Below are 17900 nucleotides of genomic sequence, written 5' to 3' on the forward strand. Positions count from 1 at the left end.
ACACAGGTTTCAGTGTAAGGAAGATGCATAACTGTAGTTGGTGGTATAACACCACCTGTTCAGAACGAGGTTGCTTCCTTTTCCCAGCACTAACTGAACTACCTGAAAAGACAAAATTGGTTTGTTTGATTTAAGAAAAAACAGACTAAGCAACGATGATGACAGTAACAAAACAGCCACTAGTGCAAACCAGAACAGAGCGGGACCCAGCCAGGGGGATTCTGTGCCCTGAGCTGGCACAGCCTTGCAGCTCTCCCTCCCCCCAGGCTGCACCTTCCTTCAGTGTCATTGCTTCCTCTAGGTAAATCTTCTGCCAAACAAACCTTCAGTGTATCTGCAGGCAGTCAACTGCTTCTGATTATGCAAGCCGCCACCACTGCTGAAAGGTTAGGTTCTAAGAGTTGTCATAAGCAAATAAGTAATATCAAAGTTTTGCCTCTGAAATAAATCTGGATGAGCATGCATAATTAGGAAGACTCTCCTAGCTTAGAAATAAAGCAGAAAGTTTGTTTAACATTTTCTTTCATAAACAACACAAAATCACTTTCAAGTGAAGCATGAGAAAAGACAGAAGAGATCAAAAGGAAAAAGGAACTGATTACAGCTGAGCAGAAAAGCTCAGTGATTTTAAGGGGGGAATCTCGAGATTTGTTTTTTAATTAAGGCTGCTAAAAACTGATCAGAATTACATTCTAGAAAGGATGAAGAGAAAAAAGGGAGCCTTCCAGACCTACCTCACTAACAAAGCATGTTAGAAATTATCAAAAACTGCATATGAATTACATCTTGCACAGAGAAGACACAGGAGAGAGCTTAATTAAATAAGTTTATTGTCTAACATTTACAGTTGTTACATTGCCGCTGTGAAGCGCGACAACATAAATAAATTTTCAGCAGGAACAACTCGTTCCCCCCCCCCCCCTTCCCTTCTATGAACACTGCTTTAGGGACCAGGCCTGGTTCTTTAGACTCACAAAAGCAAAGTGGACATGAAGTTTCAGTGGCACAGTTTTCACAGGTACATGTTTAAACGAAACTACAGGGCTGACTTGCTAGCATGACAGCAGCTACCACACTGTCGCACGGGAGGCCCCGGGCAAGAAACTGAAATGCCCCCAGCCCCACGATGCAGCAAATCCACCACAGAACCAGTTCACAGGTGAGATGAGTATCAGTCTCCGGTAAAACATTTGCTTGTCCACCCTTAGAGCTAAGAGAAGGGTGTCTGGGTGGAGACACCACAAAGGAATAAGGAGTGCTGAGTTCAATGATGGGGAAATGCAAGTTAAAAAAGTATAAAAAAATTAATGTAGAATACAAGCTACAAATAAGTTTTGTCAAGAATACTGGCACGTGGCAATCTGAACTCAGATTTTATTTTTTTTCCTATTAAGGATATGGAAATAAATTTAACAGTTTAATGCTGTGGGCAAAAGTGTTTACCGGTTTCAAACTGATACATTTTACCATCTCACAGTAGTGTTTGAACAGCAAGGTAGATGAATTGGTTTCCAGCATTACAGGCAACACTAGATAATACTTAATCAAGATAATGTAAACTTTATTCTTAAGGCAGCTGGTACTAATGCTGCACACAGGCATTGCTCAATGCCCATTACAGTAATGGGACACGTAGCACTTTAAAATAAGTAAAAAGAAAATAGCATTATTGGACTAAATGACACATGTTGTCAAAATACTTTCCCTTTCACACAAACCATGAAATATTTGGACATCTAGAAAAATAATGCACCTACTCCTCCAACTTCAGCCTGTTCTTTTACAAATATTTCAAAATACTGATAAATAATAGTGACTGCAAGCAGAATACCAGTGCCAGACCCAATGGCTCCTAGAAAGTCAGCCAATACTGAAAGGGCACCAATGCACAAACCACCAAATGCAGCTGCTGTAGGGATATACCTGTACCAATGAAAAAAAAAAAAAAAGTATTCATAATCCTGAATTTTCATCTGACAATTCTAACAATACATCTATTACTACAGTAACCAACTAGAATATTGAGCAACAAACGTAGCGTTGCAAATGCAACTCTGCCATTAGCTTACTATCTTCCATACTTGCACAAAGTAGAAACTGAAATAAATATTTACTACTAGGAAAGCTGTGTGAGTAACTGAACACTGGCAAAGCTTTTCAATTAAAAATACAGTAATTTTATGTATACGCATGCTATGTGACCTCCACAGGACCAAGAATAACTGCTTCAACTTAAATACGTAGGGATGAATCTACCTTTCAGTATAGATCTGCAGGCTTTGCATACTGCATAAAATACCGCTTTTGTAGTGTCATCTTAGTTCAGTAATGGTAAATTAAACACCTGTAAAAATCAAGGTATCTTCCTTTTACAAACACAGAAGAGATTCAACCCAAATTCCCTCATTATGCCGCTTAAACAAGAGACACTACAAGTTAATCTCTTACCTACTGCTATAAACATCTTCTGCGTTACTAGGAAAGGCGACAGCTGAAGGGGAGGAATCTTGCCGTTTGCAGTGGAAGCAGGTCTCAAATTGTTCCAAGAATATCTGCTCTAGCTGCCACCTCCCCAGCACTCTTAGCCATCCAGCTGGAAGTCGGCATTTCCTTACCTGTTAAGCTCGTGAACCATTGAAGTATCCCTGTGGCCTCTCATCACCATTTGCTGTTCTTTCAGTTGCTTGGCAACCTGCAAAAACCACAATTTTATGGAAGTGCTAGGGTGTTTCAGAGTCACCTGACAGTAACAACCGATGGGTTAGTAGCTAGTCAGTTCTAAATTAGAGGCAGTGTTTGAAAACATTAAGGCACATTTATCAGAACACCTACATCTTTTGCTGATGAGCCAGACACCTCAATCCAAGTCTTTGAGAAGAACGCGCAGGATCCCAACATAAATATTATATAAACTATTACATGGACAGGATCCTCAAATATTGCACCCATGGATTCTGGAGGGGACAAGTAGTAGCACAGGCCACCAACAGGGTAAGAGCGAGCAGGGCCACCGCCACTGACATCCTAGGAGAGGGGGAGAAAAAGGTAATTAGTAATTTCTCACAGATCTCTCACATTCCTATCCTGTACTTAGAAAGGAATTCCTTTTCAGCGTTTAAAACAGCTTTCGTGCACAAATATTAAAAAGTATTCCAGTTTTCTCCTGGTTAAATACTAAAGCTTCACAATTAAGTAATATATACAAGTAATTTTATGCCGTTAAAAAGGTGGTAAAATACTTACTGCCCACTGTCCTAATAAGTTCACCAAAAAGTTGCCACTAAAACGAACAGACAACATCTGGGAAATAACATAGAGGTTTGAAACTAAGGCAGACTGCAGAATGATGGGAATGTTGGAGGTATAAAAGAGCTTGATAGGATAGCTACTGTACTGTCCACGGTATCGTGCAGACTTGATAGGTAAATCAACACGAAATCCCTATGGGAAAGAACACAAATGCACTGAGTTAATTTCCAAGTCAGAAGGTGTTCCGAGGATGCTTAAAAGCTAATCCTGATCGTAGAGTTCTTGCTAGGTAACCAAGGAGCACAAGGTCTGAGACACTAAAACCCAAAGGTTTTCTGCTGCAGCCTGGATTACAAATTTTAAAGATTTATAAGTGTTCCTGCTTGGTTGTATTACATTCTTTTTACATAAGCATTACCTCTCATCTGCTAAATGATATTCCTCTAAAACTTTATAGAATAGGGTTTGATAAAAGCCTTAACTGGCTAGTTAAGTTAAAAGCCATTAAACAGCAGATTTTTGTGTAGTATGCCCAGCCCTCTGCTTTGTGGGGCAGGCTCCTATCTGAGGAGCCCCAAGAAAAGTGACATGGATTTGAAAATCAGAGAATTCATTTTTTTGCTAGCACTGACTCAACAGCTTAAAAAACAACAACAAAAAAAAAACAACAAAAAAGTTTTAGCCATACACACAGAAAAACAATCACACAAGAAAAAAAAAATCACCATATGGATCTCCTTTAGTGTCCATTTTAGTAAATACTTAGATTTAAAAGGAAATACTAGCCAAGTATTTCAAGAAAATTAGGGAAAAAAGTTAGCTATGCATTAATCACACAGCTGTTTTCTAGAACAAATCTGTCTCATGCACACCCCAAAGAAACAAGGATCTTTAGCTCTGTACAGAGATATTCTTTTAAGATAACTATGAATATGAAACATTATTTGTGTGATACAACCACTGCAGTTCAAGAATCCATTTTTAGTAAAAATACTCTCATAACGTGTACGGCATTTAACGGAATGCGAGATTACATCACTGAGTACAAATACATCTGGCCATAAAATTTAACAGCTGTACTGTCACAGAGGTATGTTACTGAAATAACATTATTGAAATAAAAAGAGTTTCTTACTCAAAGCTAAGATACTTCAGTTAGTCTAGTTTAACTTCTGCATTTTTTTCCCAGTGACTGCAGCGTCTAAGGTCCACGCACTTCTACCTATGCAGCTGAAGAGCTACTATGAGAAATTTCTCATTTTACCTGAAAATATATAACTACAGCAAATACAAATACTGTAGCAATCAGATTCATGAGATTGGGCAAATTCTGTCGGTAAAAAGCCTCCCGCAAAGCCCGGACTTTGTCAGTTCGTGTAGCCAGCAGATGAAATAATGCAATCACAGCACCCTCAAACTCTGTTCCTGCACAAAGTAAAAAAGTAAAATAGATTTTAATCTGTAAAATAAAAACATTTTAAAAAATTGTATCTATCTTTTGGAATTTTTGACACATATAAAAATCAAATTTACCCAAGCATTATTCCTGGTTTTAAATAAAAAAAAACCAAACCAAACCAACAAAAAAAAAAAAAAAAGAAAACCAAGTCACACATGAAAGAATACTCTTTTTCTTTCTTCTCTGGGGGCAGAGGGATGATTGAAAGGAATAAATAATAAACAAGGAGAAAAACAGCTTCAGAAAAGCAGTAATAAAATGCAATAGGCAGAACTACTAAGAATCAGGTGAAAATGAAAGCCCACTAAAAACATGTCTCAGGATTTCAAATGTATGCATTAAATTAGTTAGCTTCTTGATGCAAACAGGCTAGGGTATATCGTAACTTGGTATTTCCAGAGCTCAGGACAACCAGACATCAAAGACTAGCTGAGGAAGGAAGATACGGTAGTTCCTGAAGAACTGAACTGCCTTAAGTAATTTGCAGGCACCAACTCTAAAAGTATCCTATAATACAGCTGGATCATAAAAAATTCCTCTGAACATACAGAACTTCTTATCTTCTCTGTTTCCATCAACTAAATGATGCTAAAAACCAGATTGTTTCTGTTTGGAGATCCAAAAATCTTCAGTCAAGGGGCTTCAAGTCCCATTTCAACTACTGCAATTCAAATCAGCAATAGCAAACTTGTATGTTATTAATCTTCACGTAAATCAGACAACATTTTCATCTTCAATGTTAGACAATTGACTTCCAAAGTTAATCATTACACATTAAAACATTTTTTTAATATCCACCTGATAAACATCTGATAGTTTATATATAGCACACATCCACTGAAACACATTATTAGGAATTGTAATTGCACACGTACCTCTGCCAGTGTTGATGGTAGTGGGACTAAAAGCCTTCCAAACAATGGTTTCACAGATATTGGTAGCAATAAACAGGGAAATACCAGACCCCAAGCCATAACCTTTCTGTAGCAACTCATCTAACAGCAACACAATCAAACCAGCAACAAAGAGCTGTGGGAAAAAGAAACAAAACTGAGCAGAAGCAAGAATAAATCAAGTCAAGACTTGCGTATTAATTCCCTGCTTCAGTATTTTCATCATGCTGGAGAGTGAGCATTAAATTTGTCACCTATCATTCATGCAGTCTTTCTGCCCTCTCACATACAGACAGACACCTGCGCATCCCACCTGGCAATAATCTCTGTGACTTTTCCACACTGACGCTAGCAAACAGATTACTCAGTAATCACTTTTTTCAAAAAAGTATTTAACTTTGTATATTTTTTCTGTTTTGCTGTACAGGATAACATCTCAAAGCTGCATCTGTGCCATTTAGTGAGAAGTCCTCCATGGTACTGAGCAGCACCTACTGCTTTCAAAGTCTGCCAAATCCCGTATTTCGAATTAGACAGCCACTCCTATCCAAAACATCTTTTATATTAACTATCCCAACTTTCTCCTCCTTTATGGAATATTTAGAATATCTTATATTTAGACAAAGATAATGCTTTATAGCATTAAAAATAAATGAATAAAAGGCAACCAGACATAGGATTCTTCCTTCCAGCTATACTGTATCTAACCGGTCTGTTACACACAAAATAGCTCATTACAAACCTGAATTATAATAAGAAGACAAATTCCAGCACCCATTTCAGCAGGATCTCCATACATTCCAGTCATAACATACACAATGGCTTGCCCAATGGTAATAATCATCCCAAATACTAAAACAAGAGAGAAAGCAAATCCTTTAAAAAAATCTGCTGAAATCACCTACCAAAGAAATCTCACATCTAATATCTCTTAGGCAGGCTGCTTTCCCAAGAATAAAGATGTGCTTATTAATTTTTAATTGGAACAGTGCTTACATTTCTGAGCTCCATTGAACAAGGCTCTGTCTTTTGGAGTATCACCAACTTCAATGATCTTCGCCCCAGCTAGCAACTGCATGATCAAACCAGATGTCACAATGGGTGAGATACCTAATTCCATCAAAGTACCTAAACAGGAAGAAAAATAAGTAATTGCCATTTGAGCATCTCACAAAGAATTATACATAAAGATACCAGGTCTGTTCAAAGGTTTCTGGCCTATAAGGAACATTTTCTATAACCCTTTAAACATATATATTCCAGTGCAGGTATGATCAAAACAAAGGCCGTTATCTCCACCCAAAAGAAGGCTGCTGTGTTCAAATCTGTAATTTTAAAGGCTGCTTGAAAAACCTATGGAGCTTTTCACTTCAAACATTTTTGTGAAACCATGCTAACATGAAAAGTCAATGCACACTGAAGCTCAGCATTTTGGCATATTATATCAAGGAACATTTCGCTGGAAAGCATCTTGCCCCTGGTTGTTTATTTTCTCAGTGCTTCAACATCACATTTTCAAAAAATTTAATTTTGAAGATGACAATAAAGATGGTGCAGATCCACAATGGCTGATAATACAACCCTCTGAATCACTGGCTCTAGTTAAGAGCACAGAAGTTCAGGATTAATCTAGTTCTTAACAAAACAAACACATTAAGATGGTCTACTCTGCCAATGTCACCGAAGTACCAACTTCCAATTGTATACAACTCAAACAGGGTGATGTAACTTCATAAAACACCACTGCTGCACCAAATGGGTGTATCTGCCAGAAAACCTGCCTGGTTTTCTCTCCCGGTCACTTAATCTGGTGTAATAAAAAGCGAGGCATCACTCACTTTGCTTGTATCCTCAGAATCAAGCACCTGCAAAACCAGAACTACCACCCGATACTCTTAATTGAGAAATATTCTCAGCAAGGTCTTGATCGAGTACTGACACCTGATTGAGTTACAGTATAATGCAGTATGGGAGAACAACTGGATGTACACAAAGCAATTAAACTCAAGAAAACAGCCTGCCTCTTGCCTGTCCAATATATTCTCCCATTTCAATACAGAAACATTCTTCCACATAATTTTTTTTGAGCAACGGCATAATAGAGATATTGCTTTCTGAAATTTAATTTGTCCTTCAGCTAATACCAGAAAATTTTCTCCTGTCTGAAGATGATGAAAGCTTAAAAAAACAAAATGTTGAAAATTTGGATGAAAATTAGGAAACTGGAAGTACCAGAAGTTTCTATATTTCCCAAGCTGGGACCTTAAAGAAAAGAAGTTTGGGTAAGGACACATTTTATAAGTTTAGTATTCAGTTAAGCCACATCAAATTACTTCATCACCATCTTTTACATGGTCACTCAAGGGACTTAAATAATGCACATTTCTTCTGCTGTTAAGTCACAATATCCACCAGGGAGATTTAAAAGAGAATCAGTTTACAATTCTTTTTAATTCTGTACATTTAAGTGGAACTGTCACTGCTCTCATATCTAGTACAGTGGTGTTCCATCATAAAAATACCATGAAAATTAATAAAAAAACCTGTTTAGCCACTGTGGGCTTGTAAAGTCTCAACAAGAACCAGCGACAGCGAAGCATGGTCTGTAAAGTCATATGGAAGATGAAAATTAGTGGTAACAGTATATCCATAGCTGATCAGCCTAGAAGCTAATCTATCCTCACACCCTGTCTCCGAAAGGGGCCCCTTCTTTGGGGGAAGTATCATTCTGGATTTCCTTTTTCCTATATAACAGTCATTTATCAGAAACTACTTCTGGCAACTCTTGCCAGTAATTTATTCAGAAACTTGGAGTTACACGTGCTGCTTAATAATACCATTGGCTGCCCCTTCCCTCTTACAGTATAAGGAAAAAGTGACTATCCATTCCCTATCCACTTTTTTCCCAGAGATGAAGACTTAAAAGACATTTGGGATATGCACGTTTCATGGCAAAGAATCCTTATTTTTAAGATCTTTCTATATATTGCTATCTACCTTAAATTTTCCCTGGTGCCTTTTCCTGAGTATTTTTCTAGTTCCACTATATCCCACGTAGCATGGTAGATTAAAACTGCATGCAATATTCAATTTGTGGCACCTTACAGATTTGTACAGACATTTCTTCTGATCTTTACAACCAGTTTTTAAGCTACTAGGTCTTCCCTTTTACCCTGCAACAGCTTAACTTCCTAAAGAGCCTTTAATAAGTAATCTGAATTTAACGAAGGGGTTTTGAGCACCTCCCCTATTGTCTGGAGTCTTCTTTTCTGCCTAACTGCCAGAGTCCCCATTTCAGTTCTATTTCTTTTTAAATGTTAATCATTATTGCATTTTTAAAATTTTTAAGCTTTTTTTAAAAAAAAAAAAAAATTATTTTTTTCAGTGCTTTCCTTGCTACTGGAAGTGTGAAAGCACTAAAGTCATTGTAATAATGTGGTTCTTTCATACTTGCATCCTAGAGTCTGCACACTGTTCAGTACCGTGTTAAATATGTCCTCTCTCTCAAAAATCTCTGCTTCTCCAACAGCAAGAAAATTAGGATGTCAAAATGTTTCATCTTTACCTCACATCCTCTGATGACATCCAGTCAGTGGATGTAAGTGAAAATTAACTTTCCCACTCCTGCTTTTTATTGCCTTCACAGTCTCTCTAGTCTTGTCTTGGCCTCTGGTACCATTCTGACTGAGTAGCTGCCCTGGTTTTGGCTGGGATAGAGTTAATTGTCCTTCTTAGTAGCCAGAATAGTGCTGTGCTTTGAATTCAGTAAGGGATTTGGTATGAGAAGCATGTTGATAATACATCGATGTTTTTAGTTGTTGCTAAGAAATCAAGGACTTTTCAACTTCCCATGTCCTGCCAGTGTTTGGGTGTACAAGAAGCTGGAAGCCAGAGCACCAGACCCCAACTGGCCAATGGAATATTCCACACCATATGATGGCAGGCTCAGTATATAGATGAAGGTTGGCCAGGAAGCTGGCCCCTTTCTCTCCCCTGGGATTGCAGTTTCAGGATTCTCCTTCCTCTGGGATTGCTAGCTGGGAACAGGCTGGGCATCAGTCGGTGGGTGGTGAGCAATTGCACTGCGCATCACTTGTTTGTATAGACTATTATTAAAATCATTATTATTTTAATTTTATTTCATTTAAAATATTCAATTGTCTTTATCTCAACCTACGAGCCTCCTTACCTTTACCCCTCCAATTCTCTCCCCCATCTCCCAGGTTGCGGGGAGGGTGAGCGAGCAGCTGCGTGGTGGTTGGCTGCTCGCTCACCCGCCCCAGCCAGGTTTAAACCACAACAGTAGTGGAAAGCATATTTAGGATCATATGCTGCTAGTGAGACACAGAATTTTATATGCAAATTCAGCGGGAGAGTTTGAAACAGGTACCTTATTTACCTTAATTTATTATCTTCACTGGTGTGACAAAATCTGCCATTCCGAAGTGATTTGTACCTTCACATTAAAGGGTTCCACTGATTTTCTTACTTGCAGCCAATTTTCCAAGATGCAGATGAGGTCAGTGTCCTCATTTAGATTCATGCATGCCAGCTCACACATCTTAAGTTTTAGACTTCTAGCATTGAAATCTTCTTACACATTTGGTTGGGATCTACTTGTCTGTTCTAAAATAAATTAGTTTGGCTTTGATAAACTATAAGCCTAATCATCTCTGCCCTTAGCTTTCCCACCTGTAAAATTACTCACTCATAACACTGCCAAAACATTATGAGGCGTAACTGACTTGCACACAAGGTATTTTCTAGTCAACACTCTCACATTACACATTAGTGCTGTTCGCAACTAGGAGGGCAGAAGATTCTCTGTCTCATATATTAATCAGAGACTGCTCTACAATTTGAAACAGAATCATCCCAAAACTTAAGAATCAAGATTAATCTCATCTGCACATCAAAGGAAACCCCATTCCTAAAATGAAATAACCCTCAAATATCAGTCAATTTTAATTACATCTGTGTTAAGAACTTTACAAAATGTTTCAAGATGACATTTGGGTGGTATGAAATTTAACAGCCAGCCATTTTTCTCCTGGTCTGTTTATACCACTACAAAACAGAGTGAAAGGAAATTACTATACTAACCTCTGTTTGATGCAAGAATGACTCGCATCCAATAGAACGGATCCGCAGAATCTGATGACATGATTCCAAACAAAGGTATCTGTCAAAGTGCACCGTGGTATTAAGCAGGTATACAAAGAAAGCTTGCATTAATCCAAAAAGCTTCACGTGTAACAATTCAGCTGTTACACTGTTTAATAGAATTTATTCCAACTTTTTTTTTTTTTAATTAAACCAGAGCATACAATAACAGAGATACTGGCACCATCTATTTTAATCCTTCAACTGGGGTATGACTCATGAACTGTATAAACTAAGACCCTTTTACAGGAAAAAGCAGAAACCCCTAGAAAGAAGAGTCAGTGTACATAAACTAGATGACTGAAGTTGAAGATGTAAATGCCTGACATATGTGGTTCCAGACTACTACAACCCCCCCATAAGAACAGAAAAAGCATAAAATAAATAGGTTAGCCACCACAAGTCAGTAATAGAACAGGGAAAAAATACTAGATGATATTTCATTATTTATTTCACCAAAATTTTTGCATCAATTTTGAGTTAAAAAAAAAAAAACCTGAAGCAAAATACCTTTGAGAAGACAGAGGAAAGCAGGTTTCTATTTTTTTTTTAAAATGGTCCTAAACAGAATTTATTTTCAGTACAAATTAAAAGACATGGCATAAACTACTATGGAAATATCTTCCTCCATCAAGTTTAAATATTCAAATTCTACAGCTGGGAATATGTTTTAAAATATCCCATATGGAACTGTCATAGTTAGCCAAGTTTATACAAAACCTTCCATTGCCAATACTGAGGGATTTTTAGCTCTTTAAAACTCTTCTTAATCACAAAAACAGTAGACTGGGAATCCAGGAAATCTTATAGATTAATTCCTGAAAACTGCAGTCTGCACAATCTGATTTTCTTATTCAATTACTATAATCTTTTGTATAGATTCAAAACCTTAATTAGGCCTATATCCAGCAGCTAGGAAACATGGATGAACCACACGTTCCCCTTGTTCTAGTATCATTCCTACCTCGTCCTTCCAAAAAAAAAGGTAAGTACAACAGCTGGGTTTTAGCCTTTCAACAGTTCTTCAGAGTTGTAAACAAAAATTATTCAACTACTGCTCCAAAGTCTGGATGGGTAAGTTAATAAATATAACATAAAAAGCTTGATTCTGAAGATGTATGGTTAATTTTAAATCTTCTAAGAGGTCTACAAGTTCTAAAACAATATCAAGTAATAAATGGATTCTCATTTTCTGCAATACCTAAGTAGTCTTAAAAAAAAAAAAAAAAACAAAACAACTATCTGTTCACAACCACCTGTATTTTAAAGAGGTTTTAGCTAACATCTTTGCCAGTATGTTCATGAAAAACTAGTTCTAAATGTCAGCATAAACACCTCAGAAAATAATTTTCCTGCAACCTTTACAATGAATCAGCTTGTTCAAGAGGAATCAGGTAAAAACAGTCACTTCTACTTCACTTTCAAACTTGTCACTGCTAAAATTTAAATTTAGTTATGAACAGAGGGTAAAGAACACATAAAATTGCTCAGTTTGTTTATACTACTCGATGAATCATTTGCTCAGCTGTTTACCCTGCAGCCAGTATCATCATTGGATAGGACCCTTCACATAACAAGAAAAAACATTATGTATTTTAGACTAAATAGGAAGTATTAGGTTCTGAAAACATATACAATCAGTAATAAAGACTGCTTCAGAGAACCAAGTTGCTTTAACTGAACTTTAAATACTTAAGCACAAAACCACGTAACTGAAACTGGTAGGTCAACATGAAACAAGAACTTCTCACACTTTTTGCATTATATTTTAAATGTAGAGATCACAGATTTTCTGAATGGAGAAAGCATCAATACCTACCTGGCAGCATACTAAGAAAATGAAGAGCGTGATAGCCGTCCATAGTACCTTCTCTCTGAACTGGATCTACAGAATAGATTGTAGAGATTAATGTGTTCATTGTATGTACAATTTTCACTGTACTCTCACATTAGTACTAAATGCTATATTATTCAGAATTTAATGAGAAGATATTGAACCAGAAGGCATCATTTCTCATTAGAACATAGTTTTAATATGACTTCAGATTTTAGAGAGAGACGGTCATGGACTTCTGTGTAGTTAAAGAAAGCTTACATGAGACCTGGCAGACAGCATAGCTGACATTCAGTCAGTAGAATGTTTTTATATATAGTATTCTAACACAATGGGTATTTACAGAAGAGCAACAGTATGGCTAAAAACATGAGCATACCAGAACAATCATGAAAGATTAACGCAAAAAAGCCTCAACAATTTATCTTCAGTGATTAGTGCTCTAGGCTTCAACAGATTGGAGGCACTGTTTTGTAAGGCTGGAACTTATTAAACAAAAGCACTGTAAAGTTTTCAAATAAATTAAACTGCTGTGAATACAAGTGATAAAGACCAGAAGAACCGTGAGTTCTGGATAGCAATCCAAAATATTTAGAATTAAATTATTCATAGCATGTTAGCTGAAGCTTAAATTCACCATTACGCTCATGGACACAGACCAGAAAATAATTTTTAAAGACTTTTTTTTTCCCTTCCAAAATATTTTTATCGATGCAGATTATACATTACTTTAAAAAGAATGTCAGATCAATGATCATTAGTCACTAACAAATTGAAGAGAATCTCAGGGTCAGAGCATTTGAGGCAACTGTAACTAGTTCAAGGTGCAAGAGAAGAATCACAACATTTAATCTTGAACCAGATGATTAGTCAAAGCATGAGATTGAAAGAAACGCATTTGAAGAGACTAGTAAGAGATAACATGCAGCATTATATTCAAGTTCCCACCTCTCCTCCATGGACCATAAACATCAGGAAAAGTGTGTTCACTGTAGGCAAAAGTACAGCAGCTACTAAAACACAACATGAACTAACATGTAAGACAGATACAACAGAAATACTAGCTTTCTGCCTCCAGTCACTGAATCTGCCTGTAGAGAGGTAACAAGGATTGGTGGCTGATTTGATAAGTACTGAACACCCACAAACAAAAAACTACAAACCGATGCAGCAGCACAGCTTCTCAAGCAAAAGAAAACCCAGAAGTAGTCTGTACCTTTATAAGTGAAAACATGCACTTACTTAGAAGTAATCCCAGTAATTTATTTATTGATACTGCCCCACTCTTTCTCAGAGAACAGATGCTAAAAATACTTACAGTACAAAGACAAAAAAAAAGAAAAATAGTGACAGCAGCAAATAAATCCAAACAGTATCTTGTGTTAGACTTTATGTAGTGCTGACCCACTTTACCAGGTGCTGTTTGAATTCCAGAATTCAGATTTTAAGTATAGACTTTTAAAAAGAAAAATGCTTAACCAAATTATCTCTGCAGCCCAACCGTTAACCTTCGTTTTTGAGGCATCCATCAAGCTTTACAACTGCTCTGGCTCTTTCTGTAACCACAGTGAATATGAACATTAGAAAAACTCTGCATCACCCAAATCACAGTTATTCACAAGGAAAACAGTTTCTATGACTCAAAAAGACAAAAAAGAAAAAGGAGTCATCCAAGTCCGTATGTCAGCAACAGGAAAATACAAATTGCTACCAAAATATTCCAGCCACTAACGATAACAAGCACAGGGACAGCACATTTCATCATCTGATCAGATTCAATTGGACATTTTATTTCTTTGACATTTTGCTTAAAACCTGTGAAAATGAAGGGACATAAGCATCATCCTCTTGGTGTTCTGAACAGTGTGTTCTACTTAGAAAAATCTGTGCATATGATGGAAATATTAACTGATACTACTAACTACAAAAGTAGAGATTGCTTCTGTTAATCAAGTTGGCCAAAACACAAAAGCAACACTCCCTAATGACAGAGAAATACCACTTCCCTCATCAACAGTAATAGCAAAATGATTCACTGAAAACCCAACTGAATCAAAATTTCATCTTCACTTAAACAAGTTTAGAGAAAACAGATTTCTTTCTCTATTTTGTTATCTTCATTTCTTGTACCAGCCTTAACCAATCTGCTAAGACCATTACTAATGATGTCTGCCAGTGACAGCTTGCAAGAAAACAGTAAATAACAAAGAATTACAGTTATATAGAATGACCTACGTCACTTGATAAACTACACACAAGCAAGGAACATAACTGAAAATGGTCAAAGGGCTCTTCAGTCTAGGAAAGATGTTCCCAATTATATGTTCACTTCATATTTGTACAAAGCTAGCAACTGACAGTCATTGCCTAGACAGCGACCTAGATAGTAATAAAGACAAAGTGACCCAAATAGAGAGAACGGGAATCTCAGCACCCCTCTAGGCATCCTTCACCTGCTGGAGGAGGACATGGACAGATTAAGCCCCTCTTCCTCTCTGGCAAATAGAAAGGGAGGAGGAAAAAAAACAAGAGAAAAATCACAACTGTCGATGAGCTTTACAGAAACATCAGTATTAGTAGATTTGTCTTAGCTGCTTCTTCCACTGCACTAGACAAAAATGAGATGGATGTAACCAACTAATCACAGATATGCCATAAATCAACACCAGAAGAATGCACTAAGGCTTCACAGCTGCAGAAATGAAGGGGGATACCTTCCACCCACACCTGGAACATCTAGACCTTAGCACAGGGTCTGGCTCTGGAGATTCCCGCCCTGAAGATGCCTTTTTCTGACCTAAATAATTTGTTTGTAAACCTGTCCCAAGAAGGAAAGATGCAGGAAAGCAACAAGGAAAGACAGATGGAGTTCCCTATTTTTTTAAAAGTCAATCCCAGAGGGGAATAATCAGCAGTTTTTACTGTATCTTCTCCATCCAATCCAGCAGGCTTATCTATGGTTTCTGGCACAAACGTCTCTGCATTCAATCTTAACCTTCAGTAATCTCTCATCAACAAAAGAGGATTCTCTTGGATAGTGTCATGTTCCTAGCTATGTATTTCCTTTTAAGAACCTAAAAATCAACATTTAGCTCTTAAGGAATTTTCATGACAGTCATGACAATGAGTATTAGGTAAATTTATTACTCTAATTAGAACCTTTGTCACCTAGGTGATATGTGGTTACTTGAGTTTTGGAAGTAAAAAACAATGGTGCTTTTTTTTTTTTTTGACAAGGCAGGCCTCTTCCTGATCTGCAGAAATAAACTAATTTTAATCTAGAAAATGTGCCAATGAATGGGAGGAGCTTCTACGGCTAGGGGAATAGAGAGATCAGATGTAAATTTATCCAATTCACTGATTTCAAAACAAAAAGTGTCACATCCAGTAGGAGAACAGGGAGAAATTATCTGAACTATATCACAGATCACTTTCCCTCTTCAAGCTGAATCATGGCTATGGGAGTGGAGAAGGAAGAACTGAATTTGTGGTTCCTGAATTACAGCACAAGCCTTTTCAAAGTAACATACAAGCCAGCTCAAAGCCCAGAGCTGTGACCAGTGCTCAAAGCCAACGGTGGTATCCACAGGGGAAAAAAACCTTGAAAACTCTGTTCTACTATATACAAATAGATCCAACTATACAGAGCTAAAACTAAATAAACTTAGTGTAGAGACGGGACTTTTTAACAAAAATTAGTTATCATAATTACCAAGTGGACAACTTATCAGAAGGCTGTTAAGAATTCACTGTCATGGTAATATTTTACCTTAACACAGGCTCCCTCTCCTTCATAGGATACACCCTACTTTAGGGCCCACTGTCTGTATTTATATTGGAGCATGGACTTAAATATCAGAATATTCTCTTATCTTTTAGCCTATAAACCAAAGAAAATAATTTGGCACTCACTTTTCTTTCCGGTTTCTGGATTTCAGGTAACACTGCACAGAACGGCTTAATAACTTCTAAAAATTTTACTGTTCCAGAAAAACACACACACACAAAAGAGAAAAAAAAAAAAGTTAATGAACCTTTATGAATTTATAAAGCTTCGTACAACTTTATTTAACTTCTATAGGGGAAATAAAGTGCAAGTAATACTTTGTAAGTGAATTATTTCATCACCACACATTCTAATTCAATGTCTGGAAACTAATGCCCTCTTCTTAAAGCAGCTGAAAACAGGGCAAAAGTGTTAAAGACAATACTTGTTCTAATCAGATTTGGCCCACTCTTTTTTTCCACAGCTGGAATAATTTTAGATGAGAACCAACACTGTATGTATCACCATAAGTGAACTAAATTGTACTCCATCTAAAAATAAGTGACCTAGTATCAGTCTGTGCTAGTTAAACACAGAAGCAACACATATCAACATCAAAAAGTATCCATGTAGGGATAACATCTTGTGTTCTAAGTAAGTATTTAACTGAGAAAAATAATTCTAACTCTAAAACATATTTAGAAATGTTAATTTAAATCACTGCAACACTTATTCTGATCAGAACTTCAGGGATTTTATTTTAACTTTTGATATATCTCTCCATGTTTTCTCCTTTAAAAACAAAGAAAAGCTCAACAGTTTGAGCTGTTTTCCTGGAAAAACAGAAAAATTAAAAAAAAAAAAAAATCAAAGCACGTGTGTTTGGTGGGCAATTTGTCCTCCAAAATTTGAACATTATTCTCAGCCCCAACGTATTCAGAGAGCCACAGAAAACAATCAGTACCTCCTCAAAGAAAACGCATCTATTACACTGAAAGTTAAGTCAAATTTTGGTCGAAATGTCATGTTTACTTTGACATATTTCTCCTTTATTTACTTCAAGCCCTCAGCCTGCTCAGAAGGTCCAACCTTGCTCCGCAGAAGGCGGCACATCTCCCGCGTTAAATTACTAAAATATGGAGGGAAGGGTAGGGGGGGGGAGGAAAAGAAAAAACCCCCGGCACAAAGCGGTGCCAAGGGGTGACTCGCCTCACGCCCTCCGCCCGGCTGCAGGGAACCCTGCTCGGTTGGAGGGTGCCCCACTGCCGCCGCACCCCCCCGGTTCGGGCACCTCAGCTCACGGTGGCGGCGAGCAGCGGCGTCCCGCCCTCACACGGGCAGCGACCCCGCTGCCCGGGGAGCTCCCCGCTCCCGCCATGCCGCCGCTCCAGCCCCGGCCGCCCGTACTCACTGCCCATGGCGGCGGGCCACCCGCCTGCCTCCGCCGCTGCCGGCGCCGCGCCCCTCACAGCCGCCCGGCGCCCTCACGTAGCACCGCCCCCTCCCCTTCCACGCAGGCATCGCTCCGGACGACTA

General features: G+C 37.8%; 1 protein-coding gene across 3 annotated transcripts; it reads right to left on the bottom strand.

Annotated features, from left to right (window-relative positions):
- Nucleotides 1-813: 813 nt before the first annotated feature.
- Nucleotides 814-17864, bottom strand: SEC61A2 (SEC61 translocon subunit alpha 2). Of its 3 annotated transcripts, none has more exons than XM_042791889.1 (12): nucleotides 17776-17864; nucleotides 16511-16578; nucleotides 12584-12649; nucleotides 10705-10783; nucleotides 6598-6729; nucleotides 6344-6453; nucleotides 5584-5737; nucleotides 4514-4674; nucleotides 3244-3441; nucleotides 2833-3024; nucleotides 2616-2692; nucleotides 814-1923 (listed from the first exon to the last, which is right to left on the bottom strand). In XM_042791889.1, the coding sequence occupies exons 1-12, from the start codon at nucleotides 17780-17782 to the stop codon at nucleotides 1737-1739; spliced, it is 1431 nt and encodes a 476-aa protein (XP_042647823.1). In that variant the 5' UTR covers nucleotides 17783-17864; the 3' UTR covers nucleotides 814-1736. The 3 variants fall into 3 exon arrangements, 2 of the variants coding, with proteins under 2 accessions (XP_042647823.1, XP_042647824.1); XR_006165259.1 differs by lacking the exon at nucleotides 814-1923 and adding an exon at nucleotides 1938-2344 and having other exon boundaries at nucleotides 2449-2692; XM_042791890.1 differs by lacking the exon at nucleotides 814-1923 and adding an exon at nucleotides 1939-2344.
- Between the last annotated feature and the right edge of the window lie 36 nt (nucleotides 17865-17900).

Source organism: Tyto alba, unplaced genomic scaffold (assembly GCF_018691265.1).
Source record: "Tyto alba isolate M040663 unplaced genomic scaffold, T.alba_DEE_v4.0 Super-Scaffold_2, whole genome shotgun sequence".
NCBI classification, from domain to species: Eukaryota; Metazoa; Chordata; class Aves; order Strigiformes; family Tytonidae; genus Tyto; species Tyto alba.

Bases quoted from the DNA above. Each gene is read 5' to 3' on its own strand.
- SEC61A2 (XM_042791889.1), bottom strand. The intron at 5,738-6,343 runs GTTTGTAATGAG...TTTTTCCCACAG, and splicing joins GTCTTCTTATTATAATTCAG to CTCTTTGTTGCTGGTTTGAT. The intron at 3,025-3,243 runs GTAAGTATTTTA...CCCCTCTCCTAG, and splicing joins ACTTATTAGGACAGTGGGCA to GATGTCAGTGGCGGTGGCCC.